The sequence below is a fragment of the Mustela putorius genome, unplaced genomic scaffold (genome assembly GCF_011764305.1).
Source record: "Mustela putorius furo isolate JIRA1106 unplaced genomic scaffold, ASM1176430v1.1 tig00537227_pilon_pilon_pilon, whole genome shotgun sequence".
Lineage (NCBI taxonomy): Eukaryota > Metazoa > Chordata > Mammalia > Carnivora > Mustelidae > Mustela > Mustela putorius.
The window spans coordinates 30,057,895-30,077,632 of NW_025422368.1; the positions used below are offsets into that span (position 1 = coordinate 30,057,895).

The 19,738-nt window shown below is 34.9% G+C and overlaps 1 protein-coding gene across 3 annotated transcripts in view; it reads left to right on the forward strand.

The window, feature by feature from the left end:
• The window catches only part of PLCZ1 (phospholipase C zeta 1), a 47,623-nt gene that overhangs the window by 12,044 nt on the left and 15,841 nt on the right, over nucleotides 1-19,738 (forward strand). For 2 of the 3 annotated variants that reach the window (XM_004755739.2, XM_045073339.1), the window contains 6 exons: nucleotides 707-938; nucleotides 4,935-5,136; nucleotides 9,594-9,738; nucleotides 15,209-15,358; nucleotides 16,233-16,463; nucleotides 17,901-18,048. In XM_004755739.2, coding sequence (XP_004755796.1) covers nucleotides 707-938; nucleotides 4,935-5,136; nucleotides 9,594-9,738; nucleotides 15,209-15,358; nucleotides 16,233-16,463; nucleotides 17,901-18,048 — 1,108 coding nt within the window. Of the gene's footprint in view, nucleotides 1-703; nucleotides 939-4,934; nucleotides 5,137-9,593; nucleotides 9,739-15,208; nucleotides 15,359-16,232; nucleotides 16,464-17,900; nucleotides 18,049-19,738 lie in introns of all 3 variants that reach the window. The other variant, XM_004755742.2, reaches the window with a different exon arrangement.

The following is a 19,738-nucleotide window of genomic DNA, read 5'->3' on the forward strand; positions in this document are numbered from 1 at the left end:
TCTGCTAGCTGTTTTCCTACTCAGAACCTCACAGTATTTCTGATGCTTTTAATAACTGGACACAGCCCACTTTCTTGTTTCTGTTTCATAAAGCTCAAGCATGAATTTTCCAGAAGAGCCAGGTGAATCCACTCTTTCTTACCAGAACCCACCTTGTTGGTGATTATCAATGATTATGTACTTTCCACTTCCTCAAGATGCTACGTAGCTACTGTAGTTACTGTAGTGCTAATACCACTCCTGCAGCTTCTGAAGTTTACAATGACCTTGAATGTCTCTGATTTACTCTGATGTTTATGCACATCAGTGGCATGGGATCACAAACCATCTCACATGGCTAAAAGAAGGTTCTGAAGGCGAGTGGAAGAGAAAAAGGAAACATGTAATTGAAAAACAACCTAGAATCCTCATCATTTCCCACACCTTTTTCTATTCCCACTATGGCCACTGGGTTTTAAATTTTTTATTTTTATAAACATATATTTTTATCCCCAGGTTTTAAGTGGTGATTTTTCACTTACCTTTTTCTACTTTGGCATAATTTCATACAGTTTTATATACTTTATTTGAGATAAGAATCCAGTGTAAGATTCATCTTCCTTCAAGTATTAATTGTTAAATATATTACACAAATACACTGATCTATTTATTTTCTGTATTTTTTATATTCACAATGTGAACCCACCAGTCATTTTTTTTTTAGTAGGCTAATGACAGGCTGAAGCAAGGAAGAATCACCATAGAAGAATTTAGATCAATTTATCGAATTATGGCACACAGAGAAGAAATTATTGAGATTTTCAACACATATTCTGAAAACCAGAAATTTCTTTTCGAGAAAAATCTGCTTCAATTTTTGATACAAGAACAGTATGCACTTGACATGACCAAAAATACTGCTTTTGAGATCATTCAAAAATATGAGCCTATTGAAGAAGGTATGCTTACATTTCGAAGTTTTCTCAAATATCTAAATGTGAGGTATTTTTCTATGAATTACAGTTATCAAATTGAAATTTTTGGATTGGTCATATTTATTTTGGATAATGTAAAATATTGACAATTTTATTTCTATATTTTAGTGATTACATATGTACTTTTAGAAAATTGCACTGCAAAAACAATTACATTCTTTCCTACTTCATTGACTAGCTTCCTTTTTTTTTTTTTAAACTTGGTATATCTCTTAAGTGTTTAGAGATGAGCTTAGGCCTGGAAAGCAAGATGAGATTCTGTTACGTGTACTGTGATGAAAGAGTCTTCATTTTCATTAATAACTTAAACACCAAGTAATAGTCTTTTATATTTATACATTATACTATTGAAAAATATATAGAAGTATTAAAGCTAAGTGAAAACTATTCTAAGAAAAAAGTAAAATATAAAATCATTACTTTCTTCATTGTTTATACACATAATTGTCTATAACATATCATAAACATTAAAAAATTTTCACTTTTCCTTCATTTTTGAATATAGTCATCTGGTTTATTTTATTTTATTTTTTAAAAGATTCATTTATTTGAGAGAGAGAGGGGGAGAGAGCACAAGTTGGGGGAGGGGTAGAGGGAGTGGGAAAAGCAGACTCCACGCTGAGTAGGGAGCCTGACATGGGGCTGGATCATGACCTGAACTGAAGGCAGATGTTAACCGACTGAGCCACCCAGGTGTCCTAGTCATCTGGTTTGAATTAAATGACCATTAAAGTTAATGATGAGTCATATAATTTTTCATCTTCTTTCCACTTTTTAATGGGTAAAACACTTCACATTTTTTCCACTTATGCTTATCTTTAAATGAAATAATAAACACATAATGTAATAAAATATCCACATGATTATGTAAAAAAACCATCAAAGTATTGTTTAGCTGTACACAAATTAATAAAATAGCTCAGAATATTTATTTAGCAAGGGAAGTATGAAAGTTCAAGTTCTGCCTTTGAAAGCTAGTTAATGTACCAGTGTTTAATATATGATAATATGGTTCTAACAAAATCAAAAATTTCTTCGTTGAGTCATATATTCATGACTTATTCAAATATCTCTTTGTGGCAACCAAATCTGCTTCTGGGACTGGGGATACTGCCTTATGAAGAATAAGGCAAACTAGATCTTATGTTAATGATGAGAGTGTGAGGGAGATTGACAATAAATAAATATCTAAAAGCCTGATTGCACAGAATGCTCTATACTGTGAGTGACAGAAAATAAACAACCCAGGAAGACTAGTTCTGGCTGGGTGTTTAGAATGGTCCACTCTGAGGATGTGACCTTCAAGCTGAAACTGAAATGATGAGAATAAATTCGTAATGTGACAAAATGGGAGAAGTTTCTGAGGTCAAGTGAAGAAAAGTATTGGATGGATGAAATCACGACTGTCTTGCAGATCATGATTAGGATTTGGGCTCCATGATTCATTTTCATGAAAAGAGTTTGGAGAGTTGTAGTGGTAAGACTGAATGCTGTACTAGTAAGAGTTTGGTGTGATCACTATTAAAATTTTTGCAGGTTTGCAACAAGATAATGAGCATGCACCAGGATGTAAAACAGCTATATCACTAAGCATGGATGATGAGTTTAGATGACTACTTGCTTTTTTAATAGCAAAAACTTCATCTAAAGAAGTAGTGAATTGATTTATGTTTTGGCTCAAGCTCTTTATGCAACTGCTGGCTGGAAACAACCAGTCCACAGATAAGCTCTTTGAGTAGCACTGATGTAGTAGTGAGTATTAAAAAAAAAAAAAATTACTTTGGCACAGTTACCTGCAGTTGATAAATCTAAAAAATAGAAAAGGATAATGGAGTGGTGGAAGTGACATCTTGGAATTGTGTTTGCATTTTAACTATAATTCATCTATTTCATCGTTTAAGCCTCCCTCAGCCTCAGATACTTTCACACACACACAAAACCTTGTGCTTCATTTACATGCTTATTGATCACTTATTGAGGGCAATTAGAATTATGATTGGATAGTCTCAAATGCTGCTGGCTCCTCAATCTTTTGTATGCAATGTGTACCAACTGAGGCTTTTAAATATCTGTTAGATTAACTCTCATCTCAATCTGGTAGCTTTTAAGGGCACAAAATGAGTTTTTTTTTTCCTATCCCATTATCAAAGATATTAACTTAATTATTCAGTAGTTCAAAAGAGCTATAAAGCAATCACAGCTCCAGAAAAAAGAAGAAATTTATGCAAATCTTTACTATTACAACATATGATGCATTTGCCCATATGCTCCCATACTCCTAAATTTGCATGTCTTTCAAGCAGAGTTTGCATGCCTCTAAACATTTTATGTATTCTCCTCTAGCTTTCATTTTTTAAGCCAAAATTGTAATAGCATTTTGAATGCTGGCTTTTTCACTTTAATGAAGTAATAAATGTTTACTTTTGTCACTGTATTTTTTTCTGGTACATTATTTTTAATTGCTGCTTAGTACTGTATCATATTTTGAGCCTTAATTTGTTTTCTTCCCCATTTATTTTGCTTTAGCATTATTTATAAATGCTAGTGTGAGTGAGCATTCCTGCACATCAATCTTTGTCTGAGTCTCTATTTATATAGTATAAACTCCCAGAAATAAAATTCTTTGCCAAGGATCACTCTCTAGTTTAAAGTGAATGTTCACACCACCTGTCATTTTGAGACAAACTGAATTATGAACAATAAAATAATAATAACAACCAGCATTTCTAGAGCTAATTTATGTAAATAACATATAGGGATAGGAGCTATGATTACCATCATTCCAAAGATAGGGAGAAGTTAAGTAACATGCTTAATGTGTAAGAAGTAAATAGATTTAACCAAAACTATCTGATTCCAGAGTCAGTGTTTTGCTTAAATACATAGTTTTGGTAATATTATGTCAATGGTATAAAAGTTCAGAGACAGTTTACTAGAGATGCTAATACGTGAATGATCCAGCAATTCCATTCATAAGTACGTACCCAACAGAAATGTATCCATATTTGCAATGAAAGACATGTACTGATTGTTTACAGCAGCATTCTTAGTAATAGCCTCCAACTGGAAATTATCTAGCTGTTCCTCAAGAATAGAACTGATAAATAATTGTAGTGTACTCACACAATGGAATATTATACAACAATGGGAATAAACAATGTCTAACTATTTGCAACTATAAGAATAAATCATAGCAACAATATTGAGCAGAATAAATGAGCCACAAAAAATACATACTGTGTGAATTCATTCCTTTAAGGCACAAAAAACAGAGAAAACTAAGCTAGGTGATTAGAAGTCAGACCACTGAATACACTTGAGTTAGCGGGGAGAAAGTGAAAAATTAGCAGAAGGCAAGCTTCTGGGATGTTGCAATGTTTTGTTCTTTGAGGTAGGTGCTGCTTATCTAGATGTTTAGCTTATGGAAATTTGTTGGCCTATGATATGTGTATTTTCTTGTATGTATTTTTAAAACATTAAAAAATCAGAGATGGGGGCACCTGGGTGGCTCAGTGGGTTAAAGCCTCTGCCTTCGGCTCAGGTCATGGTCTCAGGGTCCTGGGATCAAGCCCCGCATCGGGTTCTCTGCTCAGCAGGGAGCCTGCTTCCCCCTCTCTCTGCCTGCCTCTCTGCCTACTTATGATCTCTGTCAAATAAATAAATAAAATCTTTAAAAAAAATCAGAGATGAATTAAATAATACACTCTCTACTTGAATGTTGATATAGAAGAACTAGGGGTATTCATTAGAAAAAAATTATTTCCACAGAAAAATTAGAAATGGTGTCAATATTAATTCTAAATGAATGTTTTAGAAACATGCTCTACTACAGATGTAATTTTTATAGTTAATGATATTTATAGAGTTATTTTACAGATATTTATACAGATATTTTATATAGTTAATGAGATGTATTTTTATATAGTTAATGATATTTCTGCATCTCTTTATTTTTTCTAGTTAAGAGAGCACACCAGATGTCATTTGAAGGTTTTATAAGATACATGGGTTCACCTGAATGTCTAATATTTAAAACTGATTGTGGAAAAGTTTATCAAGATATGAATCATCCATTAAATGATTATTTTATTTCAAGTTCACATAATACATACTTGGTATCTGACCAGTTACTGGGACCAAGTGACCTTTGGGGATATATAAGGTATTTATTTTGATTTTTATATCCGTTACATTTTACAGCACTTGGAAGTTCCAGTAAGTGGGTAATTCACAGTAAAAGAAGGTTATGGTTGTTGTACAAAAATATAGGAAAAAGGAATTTTGATTTGTGAATATGTTGGAAAGCCAACCTTTGGGTTGCTCTATAATTATTCTATGGTTTAGTGTCATACATTTTCCTTCAAGTTCTGCTTATTGACCTCCATTCCCTGATTATTGTCCCTCTGAGGTTTCCTGAATAATTTGGGTACCTCTTATAGGAAACCATATGAAGAAGAATGTTCTTATCTTATTTCACCAAAATATCTTAGATTTAAAAAAATATGCTTAACGTTATTTCCCAGACATTAAGGCACGATGCTACAAGTAAAGGCAATGCATAAATTGATAAATTATATACCTTAGCATTTATAGATTAAATAGATAGATTTATATGTCAAATGATTTACATAGATTAAATGATCTATGCTACACCTTTAACTTTGCACTCTACAGTGTATCACACTGTTAATACCAGGTTTCAGCTTAGGCTGTCAGCTGAGAATACATTGGTGAATAATTCAGAGCTTATGTGTTCATGAGAATAGACATCATAAGCAGGTAGGCAGATTGGTATTTTCAGGGACAGATGAGTCTCATGGAGAGGGTAAGGGTAATGTGAGAGAAAGTAACGGAGGGTTTTACTTGAGAAAGACTTCTTTGAGGAATTTTGAAAAACTTGCATTCTAGGGTTTTACTTGAGAAAGACTTCTCAAGAGGTGATCTAGTTTGGTATGAGTGATGATCAACAGGAAGCCTCAGAGATATTTGGTAGAAAGGGCACACTAAGTAGAAAAAATAAGAAATGCGCAGGCATATTCAAATGAGAGAAAACAAGTATGGCTTGCCTCCAAGTGTGGAAACGAATGGAGACTGAAGGGAGATGAGTTTGAGGAAGCAGATAGGGTCAGTTCATGAGGGTCCTAGAGGCCATGGCAAGGAGACTGGATTTTATTCCAGTTTCATTAGGAAGTCATTGGAGAGGTTTTCCTTAAAATGATGTCATAATTTAATTCACTTTCTACTGTTCAGGAAAGACTGATGGTGTAGGATTGGAGGTAGATGATGACTGGAGAAGATACTGGAGCAGTGCAGCTGTTGATGTTTATGTAGATGATGAATTCATGAGGGAGCTGTTGAGATCAGTGGTTGAATTTGAAATATGTTAAGGTGGCAAATCCAGAAAGACTTACTAGGTGATTTGAAGGGAGATATAAGGGAAAGAGAATACTATCAGGATTTTTGGCCTGAAAACTTAGCATAGGATGATGCTATTGACAGAGATAGAGAAACCTGATGAGATCATTCTAGGGTGTGAGGCAAAAGCAAGAGTGTAATAGTTTCCACATTTAGTTAAGATACCAATTCTTTGTTAAAGGGCTAGGTCAGACAGTTCAGTATACTTAGAAGAAATATATAAACTAGAAAAATAGGATTGGGAGTCATCAATATATAGATTGATCAATATATCAAAGCTATGTGACCGCTTGATACTAACTAAGGAAATCATGGGTGGAAAAGATAGCTCATAATTCCATGATAATACCAAATTCACAAATAAAACATGGCTTGGCGCATGTAAAATCTTGTGTAAACACATGAATTCATGAGCTCAGAAGTGTATCCATTGAGAATTCTGTAAGGATAACCCAATTCATAGCTATCCTTTCACCACAGAAATTTCTACTCATAATTTTTTTAAAAATGAGAAAATATGCATTTTAGTTGGGTTGATTTAGCAATGCAGAACATTTACTTTTGAATGAAGAAAATGTTCCACCCAGCTAAACATTTAAATTTTAATTTAATTTAATTGTATTTAAATTTAATTATACTTCTTCCACCCACTTGTGGAAGATACAATTTTAGAATGCAAGTTTTTCAAAATTCCTCTATGCATGAGAGGTAGAATAATGTAATGTTGATTGATTAATGCAAAGTTTCTGGGGCTGATCTTTCATCTCTTTCCCTCCTTTGTTAATTATGACTGCTACAACCTCTTTGAGTCTCAACTTCCCCATCTCTGAAAGAGGAAGACTAATATTAACTACCTTATAGAATTAAATACTTTAATCCATGAAAAGCCCCTTAAACTTATTTAAGTGGATTTTTTTAACTGAGTGACAGAGAAATTTCTATTATTCATTTCCAAAAAGGTGACTCAGTGTGAAATAGTAGAAAGTGGCTTCCCTAACACCATTGGGAGAGACACTACTTTCTTTCTTTCTTTTTTTTTTTTTTTAAGGTTTTTAAATTTATTTATTTGACAGCCAGAGATCACAAGTAGGCAGAGAGGCAGGCAGAGAGAGAGGAAGGGAAGCAGGCTCCCTGCTGAGCAGAGAGCCTGATGCGGGGCTCTATCCCAGGACCCTGAGACCATGACCTGAGCTGAAGTCAGAGGATTTAACCCACTGAGCCACCCAGGCACCCCGACACTACTTTCTTTTACATGTCCTCCAATAAGAGGAGTTGGCTTGACACATTGAAATCCACTCAAATCATTTTTGCCGGGGACCAAACCATGTAGTGGAAATAAGCAGTTTGGTAAAGGTTGGCTTGATCTAAGGATAATTACAGCTATCTAGAGAAGTAGCAAGAACCAGTATTATTTGGGTTTTCCTTCATGGGAAGTTTTCTTTCACAGTTTGGTTTTTGGTAGTTTTTTTGTTTTCCAAGCTGAACGTTCAAGATTATTCTCTGGTAACAGCCCAGAGGACTGATATTTTGTAGCAGTTTAAAAAAGGCAAGATAATTTACTTTGACAATCAACAAAGCGGAGAGTAATGCAAATATTTTTTAATGGCAATTAATAAAGTTTACAAATAGTTATTGCTTCTTTTCCAATTTAAAATCTAAATATGTAAATAAATCTACAAGATGAGCATTACATTCATTTTGAATTCTACAGATACAACCCAGTTTAGGACTTGTACATAAATCAGATCATCACCTAATTCATCCATGGAAATATTAATGGGTAAAGAACATTTTCTTTGAAGAGCACACTAGGTCATTCCCCCAAAACAAGAATAAGCAGATGAACAAAACTCTGAAATTTTACATTATAGTGTATCACTATGTGCCTGAATAAAGCCATGTACACTTAAAAAAAAATAGTCTTAAAAAACAAACAAACCTCAAAAAAAACTAAAAAAAATTTAATTATTTAATTTTATATTTTGCATTGTTTTGGTGAAGCCTCCAGGATAGACGAGGCTTCCTTCCCCTCTAATGCTGCCTCCTCGGGTTCCCTCCATCTTTCATCTGTATTATTTTCAAAGGAGCAGAAGATCTCGCTATTTTCTGAATTCAGCACCTGGATTTTGGGGTCATAATTGTTTTATCTTTGTTCCATTAACACTTGTCCCTTAATATTGCTTGAGTCATATCCTTAGAAAGTTGACTAAATTTGATTCCCCAAGAAGTGTTAGTTCTAAAAGTTCTATTTTCTCATATGGCTCCTTTGCTTCTGTTTGGAGGACTGCTGATTTTCTCTCAGGTACTTGGTGTTGGGACCACACTCCCTTTTCCTCTTTTGGCTTAGGGCAGGGTTTTTCAAATCTTCACATATGAGGTCAGATCGTTCTTTGCTATGGTGGAGCGGTGGAATCGTAGAAATTTGAGCAGTAACCCTGGCTTCTATGATCTAAATTCCAGTTGCAAATTTCCTTTCCATTCCCAGTTATGGCAACCCAAAGTGTCTGCAGACATTGCCAAATGTCCCCTAGGAGGTGAAATTGTCCTGACTGAATACCACTGGCCTAGATATAGTGGGATAACTCAATATACTTGGAAAACAAGTGTTAACTTGGTCTTCTCTGGGAAAAAAGATATTTGAGTGTAGCAGGGGTCTTCTTCTATTTACTTCCCGATACGTGACAGTTGACTCTAAAATCCTGATGTATCAAGTCAGCTCTCTTTTCATTCAGTTTCTCTTCCAGGATTGTATTTTAGGACATCACTTATGTCTGCTTGCTGCTTGTTTTCTTACATCCCCAGAATTCCCATTTTTTTCTAATAAAGACACAATAAATGTTTTTTGATCATGAATTATAGCTAACAAACATTTTTTATGAGACTGAAATTTTAGTTCCTGCCCTAGTCAGAATGAGAGGATAAGGAATACGGAGAAATTAAAGGGTTCAGAGCCCATAGCACAACACACTGCTCTATCTTGGTGGTGATGGAACTAGGAATGGCTCATATTACTTCCAGGTCAGGCTGTGCTTACAGAAAACAAGAGGAAAAGTGTGCTCAGTTCAACACAGCTACTTGTCTTTCTTATGGATTCTGTTATACATTTATTGCAAAATCACAAATAGTCTTTGGGATATTTTGACCCTCTGGCATACATTTTGAATGGTCCAGAAATGACAGTTTATTTTGCTTAAATTTTGCTAGTGCCCTTGTGAAAGGATGCCGTTGCCTGGAAATTGACTGCTGGGACGGATCACGAAATGAGCCTGTTGTTTACCACGGTTACACACTCACCAGCAAGCTTCTGTTTAAAACTGTTATCCAAGCAATAGAGAAATTTGCATTCCTAGTACGTGCGTATCTTTGTTAAATTATAGTTTTCTAAACACAGTATAATTTACTTGCTTCTAAATCCGATAATGTTTGGCCTTAGTTTAGATCAGTGATATTTCAAATTATGTGTTATGATCTATGTACTATGTACTTAAAGGTAGATTTATCAAAGTTAATCTCAAGTAGTAAGATGAATGTTTCAGGGAACTTTTTGTTTAATTATAATACATGTAAATTATATATACATATTTATATATATATATACTTTTTTGGCTGTAACTCACAATAAGAAATGTATTTTACGTTGTAACACAATGTAACGTGTGTGTGTGTGTGTGTGTGTGTATTGTGTTACAATGTAAAATACATTTCTTACTGTGAGTTACAACCAAAAAAAGTTTGAGAAATACTGGTCCATATAATACTAAATATTTTACCAATATTCAAGTACTTTATTTTCAAAAAGCAGAAACCTGTCAAAAATGTATTACTTAGATTGTTGACAGTTTTTATGACTATGATGGCAGCAATTCATACTGCAGAGAATGTTTAGAAGTTTACTCTGGATTTTTAAAAAAATATTGTTGGCCTTTTTAAAGTTATGGATTCAAAGATCTAGCTCTTTTGAGAGCTTCTAAATTCAGCCTACAAATCCTTGTCTATAAATTAAGTGGGTTTTAACACTCAGTTTTAGAGTAATACTTGGTTCTGTTTACAAACTTGGCAATTAAGCACCTTCAGACATTTTAAATTGTTTTTGTAAAGTTAGTATATTTATTTCTTAAGTACTTCAGTTGCAGTACCATTGAAGAGATTTAACAAAATCTTACTGAGTACTTAAACAATGTATAGCTAATAAATTAAACTTACAAATTTGATAAGCCTAAAGTTCTCCTAAATAGGTCGATATATTATCTATAAATTTAAACGTAACTTAAAAGTCACAAACTTAAGTCGGTTGCTCTATTAGGTGAGAGTATAAAATACTAAAAATTTATAAAATATACATATAAAATTTGAAAATTTTTTATTTTAGTATAAAGCATTAATATGTGGCCTTGATTCTCTTAAACATCTTATTTCTGATGATTTCTAAATTTATTTCTCTCCCTTGAACTCTATACCAACATAGACAAGTATGTATTGGACATCTCCTTTTGCATATTTAATTGGCATATTTAACTTAACATGTGTATAACTGAGCTTCAGATATTCCTCTTTCTCAGCCCTGCTCTTCCCATGGTCTTCCCCATCTCAGTTACTGCTAACTCCTGTGTTCAAGCCTAAATCATTGTTGTCAACTTTAACTCTCCTCTCCTTATTTCTCTGCAGCCCTTCAAAAAGTTTCTGTTTTTTTAAAGATTTTATTTATTTATTTGACATAGAGAGAGAGAGATCACAAGTAGGCAGAGAAGCAGGCAGAGAGAGGGAGAAATCCCTGGGCCTTGAAAGGGTGAAAGCCCTTACAGCTTCTGAGACTCAAAGAGAAAGAGATGGAATGAAAACAAAAGTTTTTGAACAACAAAGACTCAGTGGGACTTCTCAGGTGAACAGGGTGACTCAGTTTTGTAGCAAAGGTTAGATCAAGATTGAATTTTCTTTTTTTTTTTTTTAGCAAGATTATTTTATTACTTATTTATTTTTCACTTCTACCTTTCCTTTTTTACAACTTATTATTGAAATATAATCTGTATTATATTTATGTACAAATCAGCATCATATGGGTTGATACCTTTCTACAAATTGAATACACATAACTAACAGCCAGAGCCCTTTCTCATGCCTTTCCTAGTCATCGACTCCTAAACAAGAGCTGGCAACTGTCTTGACTTCTAATATCACACATTAATTTTTCCAGTTTTTTTTTTAAAGATTTTATTTATTGATTTGACAGACAGAGATCACAAGTAGACAGAGAGGCAGGTACAGAGAGAGAGGGGGAAGCAGGGTCCCCACTGAGCAGAGAGACTGATGCAGGACTCAATCCAAGGACCTTGAGATCATGACCTGAGCCAAAGGCAGAGGCTTAACCCACTGAGCCACCCCAGTGCCCCTCCAGTTTTTAAACTTTATACAAGTGGAATGATATCTGTGTATATTATTATTATTTATTTATTATTTAAATTCAATTAACATATAATGATTTACTGGTTTCAGAGATATAGGTCAGTGATTCCTCAGTTTTATATAAGTGCTCATTATATCACATGCCCTACTTAATGTCCATCATCCCATTATCCCATTCCCCTCACCCTTCTCCCCTCCAGCAACCCTCAGTTTGTTTTATTTTCTTCCTCTTTTCCCCATTATCCTCTGTTTTGTTTCTTAAATTGCATATATCAGCAAGATCATATGATAATTGTCTTTCTCTGACTGATTTTGCTTAGCATGATACCCTCTAGTTCCCTCCACATCATTGCAAATAGCAATATTTCATTTTTTGACGGCTGAGTAGTGTTCCATTGCTTATAGATACCACACCTTCTTTATCCATTCATCTGCTGATGGACATCTGGGCTCTTTCCATACTTTGGCTCCTGTGGACATTGCTGTTATAAACATCGGGGTGAAAGTGCTCCTTTGGATCTCTACCTTTGTATCCTTGGGATAAATACCCAAGAGTGCAATTGCTGGGTCATAGCATAGCTCTATTTTCAATGTTTTGAGCAACCTCCCTACTGTTTTCCAGAGTGGGTGTACCAGCTTGCATTCCCACCAACAAAGTAAGAGGGTTCCTCTTTCTCCACATCTTTGCCAATATCTGTCATTTCCTGAGTGGTTAATTTTAACCATTCTGACTGGTGTGAGGTGATAACTTTGTGGTTTTGATTTGTATTTCCCTGGTGCCAAGTGATGTTGAACATTTTTTCATGTGTCTTTTGCCCATTTGGATGTCTTCTTTGGAGGAATGCCTATTCATGTTTTCTGCCCATTTTTTGATTGGATTATTTGTTCTTTGGGTATTGAGTTTGATAAGTTCTTTATAGATTTTGGATACTAGCCCTCTATCTGGTATGTCATTTACAAATATCTTCTCCCCTTTTGTCAGTTGTCTTTTGGTCTTTTCAACTCTTTTCTTTGTTGCACAAAAGCTTTTTATCTTGAGGAAGTTCCCATAGGTCTTTTTTGCCTTTGGAGACATGTCTAGCAAGAAGTTTCTGCAGCTGAGGTCACAGAGGTCCTGCCTGTGTTCTCCTCTATGAAGGTTGAATTTTCTACTCAAGATAGTCACCATTAATTTGGGGACGAGAGAGGAATAAAATAAAATAGACTTGGTAACTATGACTAGAAAAGAACATTGGATATAGTTATTGGCCCATGTTACTTATTAGAAGGAAGCTTATAAAGAGTCTAACTTTTTAGACACAACGTGATACAACACAACACAAGTATGTTCTTAGATGAAGCTTAGAACAACCCTTGGTCAAGAAGGGAGCTGCACAATGTCTACAATAGCCAAACTATGGAAAGAACCTAGATGTCCATCAACAGATGAATGGATAAAGAAGATGTGGTATATACACACCCTGGAATACTATGCAGCCATCAAAAGAAATGAAATCTTGCCATTTGCAATGACGTGGATGGAACTAGAGGGAATCATGCTTAGTGAAATAAGTCAACCAGAGAAAGACAACTATCATATGATCTCCCTGATATGAGGAAGTGGAGATGCAACATGGGGGGCTTGGGGGGTAGGAAAAGAATAAATGAAACAAGATGGGATTGGGAGGGAGACAAACCATAAGTGACTCTCAGTCTTATAAAACAAACTAGGGTTGCTGGGGGCAGGGGGGAGGGTTAGGAGAGAGGGGTGGGGTTATGGACATTGGGGAGGATATGTGCTATAGTGAGTGCTGTGAAGTGTGTAAACCTGGCGATTCACAGACCTGTACCCCTGGGGATAAATATACATTATATTTTTATAAAAAAAAAAAAAAAAGAAGAAGGGAGCTGCAAAAGTAGCCTGGTAATAAGGAAAGCAGACTCCTCAGTACTGACTTTAAATGTGGTTGAGGATAAAAGTCAAGAGGACCTTCCTTGAAGGTGGAGCCAAGGACCACATAAGACCCCCCAAAAAAAGAAGTTTCCCCAGTGAATGTCAAGGGCTAATTAAGAGATCTGCCTGCTAGGCCATCACTTCACCTATTCTCAAAATCAGCTTTTATATTTGGAAAAAAAAATTTACACTGTTCTCTTAATATTAGACTAGGGCATATATATAGATATGTGAGTATATATGAGGTTATTCTAGTCGGCTGAATAAGGACCTGCAAAGGTTCTAATTCCTGGACCCTATAAATGTTAATTTATTTGGAAAAAGAATCTTTGCAAATGGATGAAATCAAAGACCTGGAGATGAGGTGATTATCCTAGATTAGCTGGGTGGGCCCCAATGCCACACAGAAGAGGAGACAATATGAAGATGAGAGGTAGAGATTGGAATGATATAGCCACAAGCCAATGAAAGTTGGCAACCACCAGAAGCTGTAAGCGGCAAGGAATAGATTTCACTTAGAGTCTGCTACTCCCTTGATTTTAGCCAGTGAACCTGAGGTTAAAAGTTTGGCCCGTAGAATTATGAAGGAATCAATTTTTCTTGTTTCAACCAAGTTTGTGGTCAATTGCTATAGCAGCCACAAGAAACTAAAATACATTTAAAAAGCATAATATTGTATCTCCTATTCAAAGGTCTGTGATAATGCAACAGACCTTGCAAGTCCATGGTTGGTTAATAAGTTGGTAAAATTGTGCCCTGAAAAATATATAGGAAACAAAATATAGAAAATAATTTTGAATGAGACCCCAAAATAAATGTTATTTCTCTATTTTGAGGCATATTTCAAATGTACAGTGGTGACAAAAGGCAGAAAATATCTTTGTAAAGCCATCTTACCTTAATGATTTCTTTTTATTATTATATCTTTATCTTTGTTTCTAATTATAAAGCCATGAGTTTTGATTATAGAAGTTGAGATTAAAAAGTGGAATATTAACATCTCCTCTAACTTATCTGTGCTAAGGCTTTTCCTTCACATTTAAAAATATCTAAATAAATTAATATCTATGGTAAGCAATGTGTATATGCTTAAAACATTAAAATGTAGAATTTTATATGTTAGCAACTTTTTTTTCTCATAAGACTATATTATAGATAACTTTCTATATAGCTCTACCTTCTTCTTACTAGATTTATATCATTCCTTTAAATGGATGTGGCATAATTTATTTAAACAAATACCTACTGTTGGATGCTTCAGTTGTTTCCTATATTTCTAGTATAAATTGTAATAATCTTCCTTTTTCTACCGATTTAGTGTTCCCTGTTATCTCAAACTCAAAAGTACTTTCAGTTTAAAGAATATTTATTTTGCAAAAGTACAGAACAGAATGTAAGTTTTAAAATAGATGAACTGTTTCTATTAATTGCATTAAAATTATTGAGGCGTTCTGACCAATAACCGTAGCAATGGTTAATTTTTTAGACATCTGACTACCCCGTGGTGCTCTCTTTAGAAAACCACTGCTCCCCTCCCCAACAAGAAGTGATGGCAGACATTTTGCAGTGTGTTTTTGGAGATTCCTTGCTTTCTGATATGCTTGATGATTTTCCAGACAGACTACCTTCACCAGAGGTAACCTTTTGTCTGAGAAGCTCAGGTTAATAAGACAAAGCATGTCATTATTATATTGATCCATAAAACTGGGTAAGAAGAGATCAATGAAAATGCTTAGTTTTGATGATGTATAGAGGTGTCTCTTTGCCACGTGTTGCCTGGGAAATGTTCCTGTGAGCATCTAGGTAAGTGTATGTTGATAAAGTGAATATATAGAGATATAGGTAAAAACTCATGTTTTTATTGTGAGTCTTACCCCATAAGTCCAATATTTCAAGTCAGTTACTATTAGGCCGCAGGAGTTTGGTATGTTTTATAGGCAAAGGCAAAGAAAGGCAGAGATGTATGTTGTTAATAAAGTCTTTTCCAATTCCTTAGCATCTGGGCAGCAGGTTTCCGTCCCCCACTCTTTTTTTAAAGAGTTATTTATTTATATAATGTATTAGAAATAATATGTAATAATTATACATTATACATAATTATGCATAAATATATACAATATGTGTATACAAATATATACAATATAAGTGTGTGTATATATACACACATGCACATATTACGTATATATATATATATACACACACACACATACATATAATTTTCATGTATGCCAATTTTTTAAAACAGTAGGAATTTGTGGGAAGTAAAACAAATGGAGCCACAGTAAATCCCAGTCATAACAGGTTTATTTTGGGGTGAATTTTGGTGAATACTATAATATCACTGGTTTCTATTAAGGTATTAGAGGAGTATGGAAAAAGAAGGGAGTTCTTAACATATTTTACTACTGTGGGCTAACTGCAAGCATGGTGAAAGGCTTTTCGGTGACTGTTCAAATTCAAACGTCCCTGTAAATGTGTAATTGTATCTCTCTTTCAAATCATTTCTGTAGGTATTAAAATTCAAAATACTAGTTAGAAACAAGAAAATAGGATCCTTAATGGAAACTCGTGCAAGAAAAGGTTCTGATAAACATGGTCAGGTAGCAGAATATGAAGAGATAGATCAAGATGTGGATGGTGAAGTCAAAGAATCAAAATCATTGGCTGTTTTAGAAGACAATTCAGAAGAGAAATCAGACACAATAAATGTAGCTGGATTACCACTTTTCAAGAGAAGGAGGGTGAGATGATACTTTGTGAAAATCTTCCAAATGATTGAAAAGTTGTTGTATTTTCTTACTAGAGAATTAATTTTTTTTTTTTTTTGAGGGAAAAATCTTTTTCTTCCTTATAAAACTTGTTTGGAAAAAATTAACATGGGAAAAGAAAATTTTAAAGTTATATCTTTTCCTGTGTTGGTTTTTTTTTTTTTAAAGATTTATTTATTAATTTGAAAGAAAGAGAGAGTGGGCCACAAGTAGGGGAAGAGGCAGAGGGAGAGGGAGGGAGAGACTCTCCAGCAGAATCCCTGCTGAGCGTGGAGCCTGACAGGCACTCGATCCCATGACCCATGAGATCATGACCTGAGCTGAAATCAAGAGTCAGACACCTAATCAACTGAGCCACCCAGGTGCTCCTGGCTGAGTTTAATGTTTTCTCAATGGTTCAGTCTTAGGAATTTTATGTACTAGGCATTATGCAATGTACAAAATAAAACCAACATGATATTTCTCCCCTCAAGGAGACCATAGTGTCAGAGATAAGAAAATTACTGTCATAATATGTAGTATTATACAAATTAGCACGATGAAAGAAGGTATCTTGAGTTACAAGTGACATTAAACTAATTCAGCTCGTTTAAATAAAAGGTGAATTAATTGGCCCCATCAATGAAAAGTTCAGGGAAAGGGGTTCAGATTTTGGGAATAACATGGCATAATGTCTCAAGCAAAGTCCACAGAGCTTTTTTCTCCAACTTCATTTGCTCTACATTGGTACAAGACTTTGCAAAGCTTTAGCTTTGTATGCTTTCAGATTCAAATCCAGTGGAAGACCTTTTTATCTCTCAGATGACCAAGCAAATGTTTTTGTGCATTAACTAGAATCTAGTTATGGTCACAGCCCAGAGTCAACTGCTATTGCTAAGGAAATGCAAAGCTCTGATTAGCCAGGTCTGAGCCAAATTATCAGTACTTAAGCCCATGGACTGAGCTTGAGCAAGGAATGTTTTCCCAAAACAAAACTTGAGAAGGGGCTAGCAGAAATGTAGGGGGACTAGATGCTGGCATGTATAAGAACAAAGGTGTACCATACAGCAAAAGTCATTCCCAAATGTTAGATCACACTGGACATACACTTACTCATGACTAAATATCTTTGAGTTATAAAATTCATGGGAATTTTCCTTTTTTGGGAAAAAGGAAATAGTCATAATTGTCATCTTTAATATTTACTATATTAGTTGGGATTTTAGATGTATGCTGTCTCATGTTAGCATTAAATACTATCATCAGGAAAAATAATTACATTGATGCATTCCAACTAGTTTCTGGGGAGATAATCTTATGAAAAGACTCATAATTGATCTGAAAACATATTTTCTTTATTGGAAAAGGAGTTTTTCAAATGATTTATTACAAAAATATGAAATTACTGCATTTTATTTTTATACCACAAAGGTAAAAGTGGCTATGGCCCTATCTGATCTTGTCATTTATACCAAAGCTGAGAAGTTTAGAAGCTTTCAATATTCAAGACTCTATCAGCAATTTAATGAAAGTAATTCTATTGGGGAGTCAGAAGCCAGAAAACTTTTAAAGTTGAAAGGTAAATTCTTATGATTCAAATGGATGTAATACTTAAACTACTCGTATTCACTGCTAAGGTGTCAAGATTGGTCAAGGACATTTATGAAAACTATATTCTCATGAAATTTCAACGTACTTAAATAAAAGGCTATATGCCCCAGGTCACAATAAGTGATTTCACAGAACCTGTTTAATTAACTTTTTTACATCATGAAATTTTGATTGAGGATGTCCAGTGTGGAGACTTTTGTGGGTTGGGCCCTGGTGAGCTATTTGGAAAGGAGAGTGGTGAGTGATAAGGCTGCAGAGTTAGACAGAGCGAAATCACAAGAAATGTGAACTTTGTCCTAGAATCAAAGGCATACAGGATTGAAATCTCAAGAGTCACACCATCCCCTCTGTGTTTCTGAAGGATGACTTTGATAGCAATGTAAAGGGGAGACTCCCTGTAGTAAAGAGATGAGGAAGCTCATGGTAGAGGGAGCCATGGTGAACTACATAAACTCAGCAGGTACGTAAGGTAGACAATTAAATAGACCTAGAGGCTGTATGTCCAAGGTGAGGGAGAAGAAGGACATGGCATCCAGGCCAGGCTGCCAGATGGTTGTACAGAGTACACACTGTCTCCGCACATCTTCAGTGGGACCATTGGTCTCTGCATCTTCTTTCTACTGTCTTCTGATTCTGAACCTGAGAATTCCATTCTGTTTGCTAGAGCCAAAGATGCAACAAGGCCTTGGATAGGGAATGGGAACAGACTCTACCCTTTTCTCAGACGTGTATGGTGGGGGATAACCTCAACTTAGAAAGGAATGGACAGTTAACTCAGCAGCCAAGTGACTCTCCAAATCCTTCTTAAAAAATGCAATCTACTATTCTGTGTAGAACCACCACAACAGGGAAAGCATCTGCAACAGACTCAAAACAGCTATTGGCTATTTGGAAATGTGGATTCTGATATATTTGTTGGTTAACCTCTTCTGGGCCCATGGGTTTTGAGGTATACACTTCATCTCATCTCTTCAAACTGACCTCTGGATATTTTAGGGCCTTCTTGTTTGTTATTTAAGCTATAGATTATGACCAAAAATCAATTCAGTAAGTCTGAACCACCATTGAAATAATAGAGTAGAATAGAATGGAATAGAATAGAATAATAGAGTAGAGATGCAATAAGAGTATTCTTTTATGAAACAATTATGTGTGTGTATTGTGTGTTGGGTGTGATATAAGATGTATTTCTTACTGTTAGTATTGCCAACCAGTTTGAATTTGAATGACTTACTTTGCTAGTCTCTATTCTTTCAAGTTAGTGGATAGTTTTTGTTGTTTTTCAAGGGGCCAAGCCCTCTGGGCACAGCAAAAGTTGTTATAGTTCTCTCAATCTCATTGTGTTAGACACTTGCTCAAAAATTGAAAAGGCACTGGCAGTTCTGAGTAGAGTCATAAGGTGTAGCATCGCCATTTCTTTGGAAAGATTATACAGCATTTTTCTTGCACCAAAATTCAACACTAAATAATGATGTGGGTGAAGTTGTACTCTAAGAATGTCCATCATTTAAAAAAATATTTTTAAAGATTTTATTTATGTGGGGGAGAGAGAGAGAAAAAACGGGGGAGGGGAGGGCCAGAGGGAGAAGCAGATTCCTTGCGGAACAGGGAGACCAACACAGGACTTCAATCCCAGGATCGTGGGATCATGACATGAG